The 16,432-nt window shown below is 44.8% G+C and overlaps 2 protein-coding genes across 3 annotated transcripts in view; both read right to left on the reverse strand.

Moving 5' to 3' along the window:
• Positions 1–5,356, reverse strand: part of LOC134061800 (copine-8) — a 136,131-nt gene extending 130,775 nt beyond the window's left edge. Inside the window, exon 1 of one of the 2 annotated variants that reach the window (XM_062517599.1) lies at positions 5,039–5,356. In XM_062517599.1, coding sequence (XP_062373583.1) covers positions 5,039–5,136 — 98 coding nt within the window. In that variant the 5' untranslated portion in view covers positions 5,137–5,356. The remainder of the gene's footprint in view (positions 1–5,038) is intronic. The other variant, XM_062517601.1, reaches the window with a different exon arrangement.
• Positions 5,357–12,370: 7,014 nt separating this feature from the next.
• Positions 12,371–16,257, reverse strand: alg10 (ALG10 alpha-1,2-mannosyltransferase). Its single transcript, XM_062518409.1, has 3 exons — positions 15,910–16,257; positions 15,373–15,570; positions 12,371–15,188 (listed from the first exon to the last, which is right to left on the reverse strand). Exons 1-3 carry the CDS (start codon positions 16,093–16,095, stop codon positions 14,130–14,132), a joined length of 1,443 nt encoding a protein of 480 aa, XP_062374393.1. The 5' UTR covers positions 16,096–16,257; the 3' UTR covers positions 12,371–14,129.
• Between the last annotated feature and the right edge of the window lie 175 nt (positions 16,258–16,432).

The raw sequence follows: 16,432 nt of genomic DNA on the forward strand, positions 1-16,432 counted from the left end.
CTCACTCTCGCTCTCTCTATCTGTTTTTTCTCTCTCTACTTCTTTCTTCGATCTAAGCATCAACACACACACCCACAGTCACATACACAAACTATAACTAAACACACACATACACTAACACTTAACACACACACATGGATCACCCCCCCCCCCCCACACACACACACACACACCTCCATGTACTGCTCTTTATTATGGACAGCACTGTTTCCCATCCACACCAAACTCACAAACAATAGGGAGAACGTCGCCAACACCATTTGGCAACCAAGTCAACTGTTGGGCAAAGCAATTGCCTCTCTTTCTGTCTTTCACACACTCACACACACACACACACACACAGACACACAGACACACAGACACACAGACACACAGACACACAGACACACACACAGACACACACACACACACACACACACACACACACACACACAGGTTCTTGATTAGACCCCTCTGAGTCATCAAACTGCAGCCATGCAATTATCTCCTCTCAAAACCTGTGGCATGAAGTAAGGAGGGAACGAGATAACGCTCTCTCAAGTCCCAAAACGTGTGTGTGTGTGTGTGTGTGTGTGTGTGTGTGTGTGTGTGTGTGTGTGTGTGTGTGTGTGAGAACAGTTAAAACGTTGCTCTGTGTTTCTGTGCCTTAGCTGTGATACCAGATCAATCAATTCAAATTCCAGCTAACATGGACTTCTATGCCGTCTATGAGAACACACACACACACACACACACACACGTCTTACATTGTTTTTACCAACGTCTCAAGGCCCAAATGAAAAAAAAGCAGCAAAACTTTCATGCCAAACGTAAGTGCAATATTCAGAGTGAAATATGCATGAGTTGCTTGGAGAAACGTTTCTCACTACAGAGAGATATTGGCAAGCAGTCACAGCTCAGCCCGTCCACTGTCTCCACACACACCCAGCAGCTTCCTGTACTCCTAGTATTCCTAGTAAGTGCATAGAACACAACACACACACACACACACACACACACACACACACACACACACACACACACACACACACACACACACACACACACACACACACACACACACACACACACACACACACACACACACACACACACACACACACACACACACACACACACACACACACACACACACACACGCACGCATTCACTGTGTGCCCCCACCTTCCTGACTAATGACTGAAAATTCTGTTGACATCCAAAACATAACAGAGAAAATGTTTCCACACAAACAATCCCAACTCGTCAATGACTGCAGTGTGTGTGTGTGTGTGTGTGTGTGTGTGTGTGTGTGTGTGTGTGGGTGTGTGACTGCAGTCACCTTTGCTTACCAAACCCCAGTCTGTGGTATCTGAGTGATGAGGTCACAAGACAGACACAGCGTGCGTGTGTGTGTCTGTCTGTGTGCTTTTGACTACTGTGTATTGTAGGCTGTTGCTGCAGTGTGTGTAAAGCTGCTAAACTTTGGGGGACTTTGATAGATTGCTGTGCTTCAATTGATTGTTTTGATTGATTGCTGTGTTTTAATCTACTCTATGGAGCTAACTCAGCATCAGAGGAGACCTTTGCTCGAATGGCTGAGATGACATAATGTAGATTATGAAGCAAAGGATCAGTACGTGTGTGTGCATGTGCGTGTGTATGTGTGTGTGTTTGCGTGTGTTGGTGGGTGGATGGGTGTAAGTGTGTGTGTGGGACCACCGGTCTGCTATTGTCTGCTGAGACCAACTGATTGGCAGCAGAGCTCCGATAACCCCATGGGAGTTTTGTGTGTGTGTGTGTGTGTGTGTGTGTGTGTGTGTGTGTGTGTGTGTGTGTGTCTGTCGGGAGCTAGGTTATTGATCAGCAGCAATCGCTTGCTCCTCAAATCAATCATCACTGAGTCCAAAAGAGCTTTGTGTGTGTGTTTATGTGTGTGTGTGTGTGTGTGTGTGAGTGAGAGAGAGAGATAGGAGAGAGAAGGAGGGAAGAAGGGAAAGAATGACTGGTCACTGCCAGACAGGGAGGGTTGAGACAGAGCAGAACTTTTTGTCTTCCTGTGTGAAGTATACAGAATTAAGAACATCCTTTCTGTCTCACTGTGTGAAGTATACAGAATTAAAAACATCCCTTTTCTGTGCTTTTTACACCAAGCACCTTCAGTCCTTCACAAAGTCTTTTTCAGTCTTTTCCTCTCAGGACAGGGACCCTCAGCTGCTTTAACGGCAACATGTCTTTCTTTACGTTATTGTTATTATATCTATTGAATGTTTATATAAATATTTTTCCTCTAATATCTATGTGAATTTAAGTGTATGTCTTTAAACTGTACATCTACATCTGTCTGTACATCTACATCCACATGATGTGGATTCTGGGAATCCCCATCATGAAACATTGCACCCCCCCCCCCCCCCCCCTCCAGCTAGAGAGCACCAACCCTTCCCTGAATATGGAGCTGATCAGGACAAAGCTTACTGCCCTTGGATGCTAACAGATGTAGCCTTGCCTGTAGCCTACAGTATGCACAGAGCACTTTGTAGACCACAAAGCACTCTCTCTCTCTCTCTGTGTGTGTGTGTGTGTGTGTGTGTGTGTGTGTGTGTCCCATGTAGGTCACTAGTGTGCTGTTGTGGACAGGGCCTAGTGCTCAGATCGCCTCCTCCCTGGGGGTCCACCAGTGCGCAGTGGCATGACTAATGTCTCTCTGATCCTGCACACACACACACACACACACACACACACACACACACAAACACGCACGCACGCATACACACACACACACACATACGAGCACACGCACATAGACGCAGGCACACGCGCACACACACATGCCCGACACACACACACACACACACACTTTCTTAATTCAATTCAGTCTCTAGTGGGCACATCACAGCGATCAGCTGAGGGCCAACTGGGTCCCCTGAACCTGTGGAGTCACACAGGAGGCTGGTGGCAGCACCACACAACACAGCAGGCATACTGTCTCCAGTACTACACAACACAACACCACACTTCAGAGCAGCATACTGTCTCCAGTACTACACCACACTACACAGCAGGCCTACTGTATCCAGTCCTACACCACACAGAGCAGCATACTGTATCCAGTACTACACCACAGAGCAGCATACTGTATTCAGTCCTACCACTGAAGGGGTAAACAAGGAGCCTGGTCAGAGCTGCCTACTGTGTATACATGACATTACTGTTATACACACCTCCTTACGGATGGGGAACACATCAATGCACACACACACCTCTTGGAACACACAGACACACACACACTCACACACACGTCCTGAAGGCTGAAGAATACACGCACAGAGAAATTAATTGACTATGAAAAGAAAATTAATTGACTATGAAAAGAAAAATGTACAGCCTTCCTCACAAGCACAACCCTGAAGACAGCACTGATAAGGAGCACACAGGGGACAGACCCCTAAACAGTGTTCCATCAATGCTGTTCCTGCACTTCCTGTGTGCTCCTTATCAATTATCAACAGTATTGATGATGAGAACACAGGAACAATAATGATAAGGAGAACACAGGGACCCGAAACAGCACTGATGATCACTCTGGGAAAGAGAACAGTACCCAGGGAGAGCGTAGAGATGAAGAGGATGGAAGAATCTGACACCACTTTCAGAAACAATAACAACACGCCAAGAGAGCGTCGCCTACTTGTATAGGAGCCATGACAACACACGGACAGAGTCACAAGCCATTACAAGATAAGAATGTTTATGTTCAAGGACTGCATTAAACTGACTGAAACCGTACGAAAGCGAGCTAAACCATTTCAATGGGCATACTGTAGACATACACTTTCAAGTAGGCTACAATAGAAACATTTTTTTTCTTCCATCCTACTATAGCCTACAGAGTTCAGCCAGGAATATCACTTTTTAAGATATAAGACCAAACATGTCTTCCAAGAGTTAGGCCAAAGTTTGGGACCTAAACATAGAGAAACTTGTATCTAAACTCTGTATGACCATGCCTATATTATTCCCAAACACTCAAACGTGTCAAATGAAGCCAGGAGTCCTGACATGTAGCCTACAGTAGGCCTACGTTCGTAGCCTATAAGGGCATTGCAATATAGCTGTCACTCTCCACGCTAAACTGAGTGATACATAGCTTATCATCATCCAAGTGATATTACATATTACATATTGTAGGTCTGTTTTACTCTCACTAGCCCCCACATGTGTAGGGAACAATGTGGGGAAATACAGCAGGTAGTCTTTCCAGGCCACAGCCGAGGGTGAGCAGCGGAGACTACAGTCATAAATGGCCGGAAAAAGAAGATGGGGTTACACAACTCCGCACTGCCTTCCGATACTGGAAATCACGTCTCGGGGGACAGAGGGGTTTTAACCCGTGAGTAAATCAGACTCTTAGCCTCTGACAGTTTTGGGTTCACGGTCACACAACGACGGAATCCCATTTCACTGGCAGCAACAGGGAATCTTTTTGTGGCTGTCATTCTGCTTGAGTTGCTCACTCGATCAGGATTCAGATCGCCTGGTGCATGACAGCGTCTCCACGCCTTCAAACGTTATCATGTCAACAGTGTCTTTTAGGCTACAGAGCTCGTGACCACATTCCCCCAAAATCACAAAATGAAGGTTAACAACATTTCGCTGTGTCTTTACTCATTAGATAATGCTTGGTGTAAAGGGTGCCAAGCAAGCAGACCACAAAACACAACACTCAAACGATGTTACGTTTAACTGCCACAACTGTCAGATTAGATCAACTACTTGCTTCACCACAACAACACAAGCGAAAGGGTTGTATTTCTTTTCATTTTAGTCTTAAATACACAACTTTGAAGACTTATTTTACACGAAGGGTTATTTTCGAAAGTAGGAGGAATTATAGAAACTGTTTTCGAATGACATGCACTGTCTCAACTTTTTTGGTTGGGTAGTAGTTCGCCAGCCTATCCAAACGCATTTCTGGTGTTGTCGCATATTTTTCTCCGTAGTGCTCAGAAGAATGACACGCGCTCCAGAAATGGGTTAATTCGAGCCATTCCCTTACCTGCAAGACACAGTGATTTCAACTTTCGTGGCAGGAATAGAAGTGTTCAGCGAGTCGAAGTCTCCTATCGACGCCATGTTCAGGAAGCTGTTGTTCATTGTGGCAATATTTTGTCCAACCCCTTTTTGGCAGCGAAAATGTAGAGGAAAAAAAATTACACCAGCACCTTATGGGACCACGGCATGTGGACGAGAATGCGAGCGAGCTTCTTCCTGCCCACTAGCGGAGAGAGTGTGATGTCACTCACAGCAGAGGAGCGGAGCGTCCGTCGACACCGCCGTAGGTAGCACGCGCTGCGCTACCGGGGCGAACGAGGGAGTGAAGTCGCACCGAGCAAATGATTAAAGGGATATTCCGCCATTTTTGGAAATACGCTCATTTTCCACCTCCCCTCGAGCAAAACAATCGATATTTACCTTGTTCCCGTTCATCCAGCCATTCTGTGAGTCTGGCGATACAACTTTTAGCTTCAGCCTAGCATAGATCATTGAATCGGATTAGACCATTAGCTTCCCGCCTGCTAGCTTCATGTTTAAAAGTGACTAAGATTTCTGGTAATTTTCCCATTTAAAACGTGTCTCCTCTCAAGTTAAAAAGTGCAGTAAGACCAACTGAAAATGAAACCTGCCGTTTTTCTAGGCTGATTTGACATGGAACTACACTTTCATCTGGCGTAATAATCAAGGCAACTTGCAGACTACTGGCACTACTACTGCTTGTTGTCTATGGGGACTATTTTCAGGTGCTGTACGATATTACTGCGCCTATGGTACGTTTGCAAGTTGCCTTGATTATTACGCCAGATGAGAGTGTAGTTCCATGTCAAATCAGCCTAGAAAAACGCCAGGTTTCATTTTCAGTTGGTCTTATTGCACTTTCTAACTTGAGAGGAGACACATTTTAAATGGGAAAATTACCAGAAATCTTTGTCACTTTTAAACATGAAGCTAGCAGGCGAGAAGCTAATGGTCTAATCCGATTCAATGATCTATGCTAGGCTGAAGCTAAAAGTTGTATCGCCAGACTCACAGAATGGCTGGATGAACGGGAACAAGGTAAATATCGATTGTTTTGCTCGAGGGAAGGTGGAAAATGAGCGTATTTCCAAAAATGGCGGAATATCCCTTTAACGTGTGTGTGGAAAGAAAAGTGGTGCGAGATCTCAGAGCGCCACCGTCAGCGCTGTGTGCGATCGCGCTCGGCGCGCGCCCACTCCAAACTAAGCACAGTGCGTGACTGTGGAAGGGGCAAGTAGGAGAGCGCCGCTCGACCCCTTTCTGAACCCCAGTATGGACCCAGAGACGGGTTGGTAACTAGACTATCTTTGATTGAAGAGTTGTGCCCTAGTAAATACGTTCGTTCAGGTTTTTAGCCCCTGTAGCATATTTGGTAGTGAATCAGTGTATCATCACCATCATCATCATCATCGTTATTATTATTATGAGTATCATTAGTATTATTATTATTGATAATTATATCATTAACTGTATTTTAATAACTTTGAGGGGAACATGCTGATGTGCTCTTACCAGCTTTACACAATCCCCACATCTCTGAGACCAGTTCAGTTTCATGTCTCTGGTGCTTTCGGGGCATCAAGATGTCAAAATCAGATGCAAAAGCCTCTAAATCCGTCTGACCACTTCTCTTTTAAATGAGCATTTTGTATCAGGCTCCTATAGGGTTTCACCTACAAATGAATATTTCAGACCATGAAGAGAGTGGTAATTTAGTTAGTTTTGAAGCTAAATTAGGCCTATTGAATTAACTTACACTATGTGTGAAGAGCATTCACTCACCATCATTATCTCATTTTTGACAAAAGTGGATTTAAAAGGCTTTTGCACCTGAACTCTTAATTTCCTTATTGGGGTAGGCCTATTGCGTACATTAAGTTCCATCAGGCATTTCAGTTGGATTGCTTGAGGCTATTTGATCAGGAAAAACCTAAAGGACTAACCATAGTTCACACCGTTCACATGACTCTTTGTTTGCAAATGCAAGGAAATAAAAATGATCTTTTTCTCGAATAAACTCATGACCTCTCCTGTATCTCATGACCTCTCCTCTGTCTCATGATCTCTCCTCAAACTCATGTTCTCATAGATTATACATTATACATACTCATACATTAGATGTGTGTGGTGTCACATTGTAGTGTATGTTGTGTGTGTTGTCTTAAGCTGCTGGGACCTTGAATTTCCCCTTGGGGATCAATAAAGTTATCTATCTATCTGTCTATCTATCTATCTATCTAGGCTATCTATCTATCTATCTATCTATCTATCTATATCTATCTATCTATCTATCTATCTATCTATCTACCTATTTATCTATCTATCAGTTCTCTCCTCTAACTCATGTTCTTTCCTCTATCTCATGACCCCTCAGCTTTTACAGTAGTCCTTCAGTATAGGCTTCACATCTCATTTACAGTGGTCCTTCAGTTGGCTTCTCTTCTCATTTACAGTTAATGTGGAAGGAGTTGGTGGACATACTTCTGTCCTCCGCTTCAATTCACTGTTTTGCCACGGTGATCAAACCGTGTTAATGAATTGATTTGGACTTGGCCTGTAATATGAATTTCTTTTTGACACGTCGCTGTTCTTGCGTAGCCCTTATTTTCTGAACCATATGACAGGCAAGAGACCTCTATGACATCCCTCTCACACAGGCTTGTACACTCTACATTTTGTGTCATCTGCCTCTTTAAAAAAAAATCCTCCTCTAGAACTCATTCTTGAAAAAAAAAATAGGTCAAGCAAGCAGCCTGCTTGCACACAGAAGGCCAAGCAGCACCCTCACAGGGCGACAAATAACAGTGATTTGGACTAGCTCACATAGTGGGGCATTCATTAATTAACACTACATCTTCACTGGGAGAGCTAATGAAATGAGCCTCTTGAACATCTTCCTCCATAAAAAATAAGAGTTGGCAAGAGTGGGATGAATAGTAGGCAGTTTAACCCCATTTTAACACAGCGGGGGATTTTCTTCTGCGAAAAAAACCCCTTAAATGAGTGTACATTATGCGTCATCGTAATGAGCGTATATTATGCGTCATCTAGTGCAACAGATGCTTTAAGCTACACTTCCCAGTCCCAAGGTTGGCCACCTTAAAACCACAACACACACCGTAAGACTACAGCAAAATAGGAAGTCACAATGAGCAACTGTATTTTGCTGCAGAAAGAGACCACCATCTGCTGAATACATCTGACATTCACTGCAAAAATAACTGCTTCTTTTGTCTTTGCATGATCTGTGTTGCTGTTTCTAAACTTGACTGCTCTTCTCACAACATTACCACAGTAAAGTCCTCATGATGTAGGTCAGTTAGGGGTAGGGGTAGGATTAAGCGCCTTTAAGTCAACAGTGCAGTGCTGCCTGGAAGACGACGTTGGGGGCTCAAAAACACCATCGAGCAAATGTAAATTTTTTGTGAGAGGAGCGACTGGATGACAGATCAGAGCCCTGAGAAGCTGAAGCTGTGTAGCCCCCTGTTCAGACATGCTTTTGTGATGACTCCCCTCACGCTGTCAGGCATCCCAGTGGCAGTAACGTAACCCCTGCCTGGGCCACTGTTGCCCTGGGACGCTAGTTGCAGTGCCATTTCCCATTGCCAACTACATTGCTAACAGGTTAGCAACTATGGTTTTGGGAAAATGCACCCCAGTGGCAGTGACGTTGCCCCTGCTACACGCACGCACGCACGCACGCACGCACGCACACACACACACACACAGTATCTGATGCAAAATCTGATGCAGATAAAGAGAGGAGGGCAGTGGGGTGGGGAAAATTGTACAATGTGTGTGCAAGAGAGAGAGAAAATGGGAGAAAGAGAGGAGGGAATGTTTTCCTGTGAGAGAATAAGTGTGTGTGTGTGTGAGCTGGGGTGTGAGGGAGAGAGCTCTTTGGCCAGAGGCAGCCTCCATCCTGCTGTCTAATTTTAGAGTGAGGGAATGCACTGCTACTGCCCACAGTGTGTCTGTGTGTGTGTGTGTGTGTGTGTGTGTGCGTGCGCATTAACACATGTGACGTTCAGGAACACATTTGTGTGTTTGTGTTTCTGTGTGTGTGTGTATGTGTGTGTGTGTGTGTGTGTGTGTGTGTGTGTGTGTGTGTGTGTGTGTGTGTGTGTGTGTGTGTGTGTGTATGTGTGTGTGTGTGTGTGTGTGTGTGTGTGTGAGCAGTGAGTGCGCTCAGTATCGACCTGCCTCCAGCCAGTCATTCATTCTTTCCTTCTCTAATCAAGACCTCCCTCAGCTCCTGACAGCTCCCTACGCCTATACACTAAACACCAAACACACACACACACTCCCTACGCCTCTACACTAAACACACCAAACACACACACACACACACACTCCCTATGCCTACACTAAACACACCAAGCACACACACACACACACACTCCCTATGCCTACACAAAACACACCAAACACACACTCACTCACACACACACACACACACACTCTACGCCTACACTAAACACACCAAACACACACTCTCACACACACACACACACACACACACACACACACACACACACACACACACACACACTCCCTACGCCTACACTAAACACACCAAACACACACTCTCACACACACATTCCCTTACTCACTAAAGGAGTGTTTTCCTCATCATAAAGATGAATGTGGAATTTATGGACACATGGCACATACACATAGGCTCTGTTCGAAACGGGAAAAACTGCTGCCTTCTAAGATATCTAGAGAGCAAGGCAGAAAGTGCCGTTCGAAACAGATAAAACGATCTTCGCTGCCTTCTAAGATATCTTAGATTTCCCGAATAACGGTCAATTTTGCATCGATGTACACTTCAAGCTGCCTTCTACCCATAATCCTTTGCTGCCTCGTCTGAATCAGCTGTGTAAACAAAACAAACATGGCTGCTGATATCAGTAAATGACTGCTGAATCAGTTGAAATGTCATTTGTGTGACGTTATTTAACTTGGATTTGTAGATAGTAGATTGAAAATAAACTATTTACTATCTGGTTATACCATTGTTTTACCCACTAATAACGACTGGTCTGATATATCAGCTGCCAGCGAAACTATTTTATACCGTTAGCCTGCTAGCTTAGGCTAATTTAGTTTAACGTCAGGCTTTTGCTAACGTCATACCGTAGTGTTGACCAAAGATTCTAGAGTGCTACGCTCATTTTTAAACGACACATTTAATCTAAAGTCATGTCTAGTGAGAGAGCTCTCTACTTATAGGGGGGCAGTAGGCAGCTGCCTTCCGTTTCGAACAGAGCCATAGTCTGCATGGTTTTCACCATACTAAGCTCAATCTTTTAAAGAGAAACTATGCAGGATTGGTGATTTCATCTCCGGTTTCGGTTTCGCTTTTCGTTTTCGCTCTTGTTAAGCTTGCATATTTCTCTGCAGAGCTTCCCCTACAGCTTTAGCGTGTATATTTACACTTATACCACTGCTTGGTCAAATTTCCTATTGTGATGCGCTATTTGGAACGTGCATTATTTTTCTATATACCGCACGGCTATGAAGTAGTTCCCTTCTTTTGGGCTTATTACACTTGAATATTAATTCGCCAATGTGAATTTAACTGTAAAAACAGCAATGTTGTATCTAAGACAGCGGCAATATAAACGAAAATGATAGTAGCAGTGGTATAAGCGGGATAATCAACTCCGCGCCCTGTGCGTTTCTAGGAAAATAATGCACTTATCGAAGTGTAAAGTCCCCTCCGCCTGCGGCGTCGGGTCCTTATTACCACTTCGAACGTGCATTATTTTCCTATAAACGCACGGCGCGTCGTTGATTATCCCTTACATATATATAGGCTATATATATTTAGAAATTGCAAGCGTGGTTCTTCTTGTTCCTTACGCGTTTCAGATGTAAACAAGGAGCGATCGCCTCCTAGACAAACTGCAAGGCTGTATATAGTTATCCCTTTTGCCTGCTTAGAAATGCACCACGTTCTATTTTGTCTCACCATACTTGGTCGTGTGACTACTCGTGTAACTGTATTTTAATAGGGAAAACATGGAGGTGTTTAGTCGCTTCTAACTTAATCTCTGTTTGGATCCTAATGAATGCATTGGGCTAGCTAAATGCTATCAAAGTTGCACCGCGTGCCAGAGCCAATGAGTGCACGCATTGAAACGTGAGAGGTATGTATCAACTCGTCTTAATTAAGGGAATAACATAGTTTAAAATGAAAAAACGGTGAAGTGTTCCTTTAAGATTGAACATTAGTCTGGCGAGTCTGGCGCGTCGCAGTTTCGTTTTCGGCACGTCACCGGCCAATAGCGTGCCAGGACTAGAGTATGGCCGTTTCTGATTGGAGCCAAAGATTCTGACAGTAAACAGCGAAAATAGATCTGCTGGTATCCAGCCTGAGCTGCCGGGCGAAATTCAAATTCCCCGGAAGTTCAGGCAGGGTTCACCCATGCAGCCTACTATAGTGCCACAAGTCTTCAGAAATTCTTCGATACTGGTGCTAGAATCTACAAAAAGATTCTACTCCACTCAGAACAGAACTCCAAGGGGGAGCTTCTAAACAGTTGGCTGGTTCTAAAAGGAGATTCTAAATACTTGGTTCTAAAAGGAGATTCTAAATACTTGGTTCTAAAAGGAGATTGTAAACAGTTAGTTCTAAAAACGGTGTCAGTTCTCACAAGTCACTTGAGCTATTTTCTTCCTTGCGTGTATTGATTCTCTGGGTCATAACATAGCCATAGAGTTTGTATTGCTGGGTTGTAGCTACTTACGTTTCCTTACATTACATTACAGCATACCAGTAACAGGACACCCAGATCCCGGGACAGTGCATTGCTTACGCATCACAAGTCTCCGTCCTCGCAGGGGAAATCAGAGGACTATTTTGGGCAGCAGCCATATGACTATGCAAGCCTAGAAGACAGCAGTATATAACAGCAAGTGGTTCAGAGAGCAACAACCCAACTGAATGAGTTGTGGTTAGCCCATTGCATTAAATCCTTCTGACTGTAAAAAGGCCAATCTTTGTTCTGTTTCAGTAAAAGAGTTTATGTGTTTTGCTGTGTAGAACCTCTACTGTGTTGCCTGTCACAGTGCAAGCAATGAGACTATAAAATGATAACTGTTTACCATGTGCAATATTATACTGTAATGATGTCTGTTTGAGAATAAATATCATCACAACACCGACACCAAGTAGCGTCATCTTTCAACAATCACATAGCCTGAACTCTTCAGGCAATATTGTATTAGATTTATATCAAATAGCTTATGATATATTTATTTATATTGCGCTTTAACACATGAATTTGTCTCAAGGTTGTGCATGGAGCTCAGGTTGAGTTTGAACAAGGCCCCCAAAAGAAAGTGCAGGAATGGTTCTAGCCACCCAGCTCCTCCAGCAGAGTGGAAAGGGTTGGACTGCCATCTAGTGGACAGTCTGAGATGGTAAACAAACCACTGATTATTTTGTGAGGAGGAAATTAGAGCAGAGAAGCATAATCATCATCATCATCATCATCATCATCAATTTATTGTAAATGTCTAAAGTCATGAAACTCAACACTTGATCCCTAAAACTGAAACATGAATAAAGGACTAACATAATAAATTCAAACACATAATAATGGGACACTCCCCAAAGAAGAAGTAAGTAAGTATGAGAAATTAACAGATTAGAACAAAAAACACCAACACATTCACACAACCAAAAGGTGACAAGGCGTAAAACAAGCAGTCGAGGACACAAAATAATCTGCCAGGGTATAAAAAGGCCAAGATGTGCACACGCCTTCACCAGAAGACAGGCACAGGCAGTTCGGAGTTGTAAACAAGTCTGCATATCTACAGGCCTTTTTTTTTTTAAGGAAATAAGCTTATTTGCTATTTACCCCAGAGCTATGGACATACCCTTCTCTCCTCTGTGCTTGCCATAACCAAGTCTGACACTGTTAGCCATGTTTAGCATAATTAACCAGAATTGGGTAAGACCAGTTAGCCTAGCTTAGCATAATTAACCAAAATTGGGTTAGACCTGTTAGCCTATGGGAGCTATAAGCTAACTGGTCTAACACTTCTAGTGAATAATGCAAAGCTAGGCTAACAGCATATGAACAGTATCTAACTCTGGGATAGATGGCAGATAAGATCATTGAGATTAACACAGGGAGATTTCACATGGGGCCTCAAACACTTAAAGGTCCATAGAGTTGGGACTGGTAAGGACAAGACTCTTTGCTGAAAACTAAAAACTAGTCTCTCTTCCGGAAATATAAATATGTAAAAAAAAAATAGATTTGTATTTCATTTTGTCTGCGCTGTTGATTTTGCTCCCCTTCACATATTTCTTCAAAGGGCTGTTTCTACCTTCACGGCCCATTATCAGCAGATTGCTATACCTGGTTTCGTCTTTCCCTCTATTTCACCTTGAATACAATCACAACAACCAAGGTCTCGGTGGTTGTTAGTAAAAGTTGAGTTTTCATTTCCAATTTAACAGTTTCAAGCCAGTACACTACGACAACAATCAATAATAAAATAAACAAAAAACAATCTCCTTTCACATTAGTGGAAGTGACCTGTACATAACCGCGCAAGTACCCCTGAGACATAAACGCCCACATTGGCATTTGGTATAATGGGTCATGTCTCGCACAAATAACAATAATAATAAAAAAAAAACTCATAAGATAAGTGTTATTTTTTCCACTGGATCCTGTACCTCAGGTTGGAAAAATCCCACAAATGCAAAAATGAGACCTGAACTCATCTAACTGTAGTACCTACTTAATTATTAATTTAAGATCATCCACAATAACAGTGAATAATTAAGTAAGTGACCTCAAAGGGACATCAAAAGCTTCTCCATGCCTCTGCTGTATTTAGTCTAACCCCTGATCTGGCTGTTGTCTCTCTGCTGTCTGACGTGCCCTCAGCAATATCTTGTCTCGTGTGTCGTAGCCCCTAATTTGGCTCTGTTGTCTCTCTCCGTGCCCTCAGCAATATCTTGTATTGTGTGTCGTAGCCCCTAATTTGGCTCTGTTGTCTCTCTCCATGCCCTAAGCAATATCTTGTCTTGTGTGTCGCAGCCTCTACCACATGAACCTCTGCACAGCGGTGCTGTCCGGCCACTGGAAGGTCCTGTGCAGGAACACGTAGAGGGTGGCAGCGTTGACGGCTGCGTACAGCGCGAGCTCCAGCAGTAGCCGGTGTGTGGACGCCAGCGGCAGGTGCAGCCGGTAGAGCAGGTATGGCGTGATGAAGTAGCGGAACTCCAGAAGCTTCTGCGGCACGGTGGACGCCAGCAGGCACACGGCGAACGCCAGCGTCCAGAAGAGCGAGCGGCCGCGCAGGAGCGTGTCGGCGAAGGTCCACGCGGCCAACACGTACCCGGGAACCAGGAAGTAGCGCGCCAGCTGGTGGCGCTGGTAGACGCGCTGCCACACGTAGAAGGGGAAATGGCGGTTGTCGGCCAGCAGGTAGCGGTGGACGTGCGTGAACTTCCAGACGAGGAGGAGCCCAGCGGCGCTCAGCGCCAGGTAGAGCAGCGGGCGGCGGCGCAGAGACTGGAGGAAGCGCAGCGCCCTCTGGTGGCACAGCGTGACGGGCAGCGCGAAGAGCCAAGCGAACGACAGGAAGTAGAAGAGCTGAGGGAAGTTCAGGCAGGCCTCGTGGCTGCTCCGGTCGCCCACCACGATGCCGCCGTTCCACGCCACGAAGCCTGCGAAGCCGAGCGCCACCAGGAGGTACGGCCACGTCGCCACGGCGACCGCCGCCAGGTGGGCCGGCGCCGTGGCGAACTCCCACAGGAAGCGTGCCAGCTGCTTAGCGCCGAGGAGGCTGAAGGGCACAGCGGGCACCCGCTGGTCGCGCTTCTTGGTCTGCTCGGCCGCCCAGGTCTCGTCCATCCTCTGGGCCACCACGGTGCCGGCGCAGAAGCCCACCCACACCACGTTGGTCTGGCGGAACAGGATGGCGCAGACGCCCAGCGTGGCGGCGGCCTTGTGCGAGCCGTACAGCGTCATCAGGTAGGTGAAGAGCGTGAAGAAGGTGGAGCCGGCGTCGGTGTAGTAGAGGAAGGAGAAGAAGTAGAGCACCGGGAAGGTGGAGAGGGACAACGCCGTGAGGACGCGCCGCCAAGCCGAGCGGGACTGGAACACACACACACACACACACACACACACACACACACACACACGAGTGAGTTACACTAACCACAAGACTCTGATGAGGAAACGCTCCCTGAAGTTTGGAGAACGTTCACAGTAACTGCACTGATAGAAACCGTTGAAAATCGAACAAACTGCTAAGCCCATATAAAGTTAAAACAGGCACCTTGTCTTTGATGTGGAGTTTGCAGACGATGAGATAGAGCAAGTAGAGGTTCCCGCAGTTGAAGAGAGTGTTGATGAAGCGTAACATCGCGGCGGAACACACTACCTTCCCAGTAAGGTCGGCCAGCCAAACCACCGGTTTGATCAGCCCTACCGAGGCCAAGTACAGTCCAGGAAGCGTTGTGATCATGGGGTCCCACTGGAGAGAAAATAAAAATGAACTTCCTCAAGATTTCCAGCAACTGTTTTCAACTTTAATGCTTAGATTATTCCATCATGCAACACAGCATCAGCCGTTACTCTGGGGGTATGCCAACAAGTAGCCTACATGGTTCAGTGTCAGACCTTGGTAAGTTAACTCACAGCAAGTGGTAAACCTGCTAATAGAAGAAATATATGCCTTTATTCTCCTAACAAAACAATGCATTGGCCTATAATTATTGTAGGAGGTTTACCGCTTACTCTAAGATAACTCTAAGCCAACACTGATGACATCAACATTAATGCGAACGATCATCAACGGACAAAAACAACATACCTCATGAAACTTCCCTTCACAAAATTTCTGAGCTTGTGGTACATGAAATATTTCGTCCATGTACGGCTCTCTCTGTTCTCTCGTTATTTGGGAGAACAAGAGACATGATATCAAAAAGTTGGTGCTGCAAAGAGCGGTAAATATGTAGCCTTCAAATATCTCCATTGATGTTAGGGAAGCTAACATAAGCCGATTACCAAAACAAAGGAACAACTAGGTGAAACAACATTAACTAATAAAGCCATCAATTTACACTATATTGCATTGTCTATCATAAAACATATCACATTTTGTTTGAAATAACAATGGATGGCGCCGATGGCTAGTTCTGTTTACTGACAGCTGGCAGGTACACCACAGTATGTTCCGTGTAGTACACATTGCTCATCTTTAATCGGTCCTGGTGAATTTATAGTTTTTCCCAAAGTGAATTATGTATTGAATCTGCTAAATATATTTCTATATGCAATGTCACACTTATACCAAACACATTTATACAGATACTTCAACGATTTTTGAAGAT

Source organism: Sardina pilchardus, chromosome 17 (genome assembly GCF_963854185.1).
Source record: "Sardina pilchardus chromosome 17, fSarPil1.1, whole genome shotgun sequence".
Taxonomy (NCBI): domain Eukaryota; kingdom Metazoa; phylum Chordata; class Actinopteri; order Clupeiformes; family Clupeidae; genus Sardina; species Sardina pilchardus.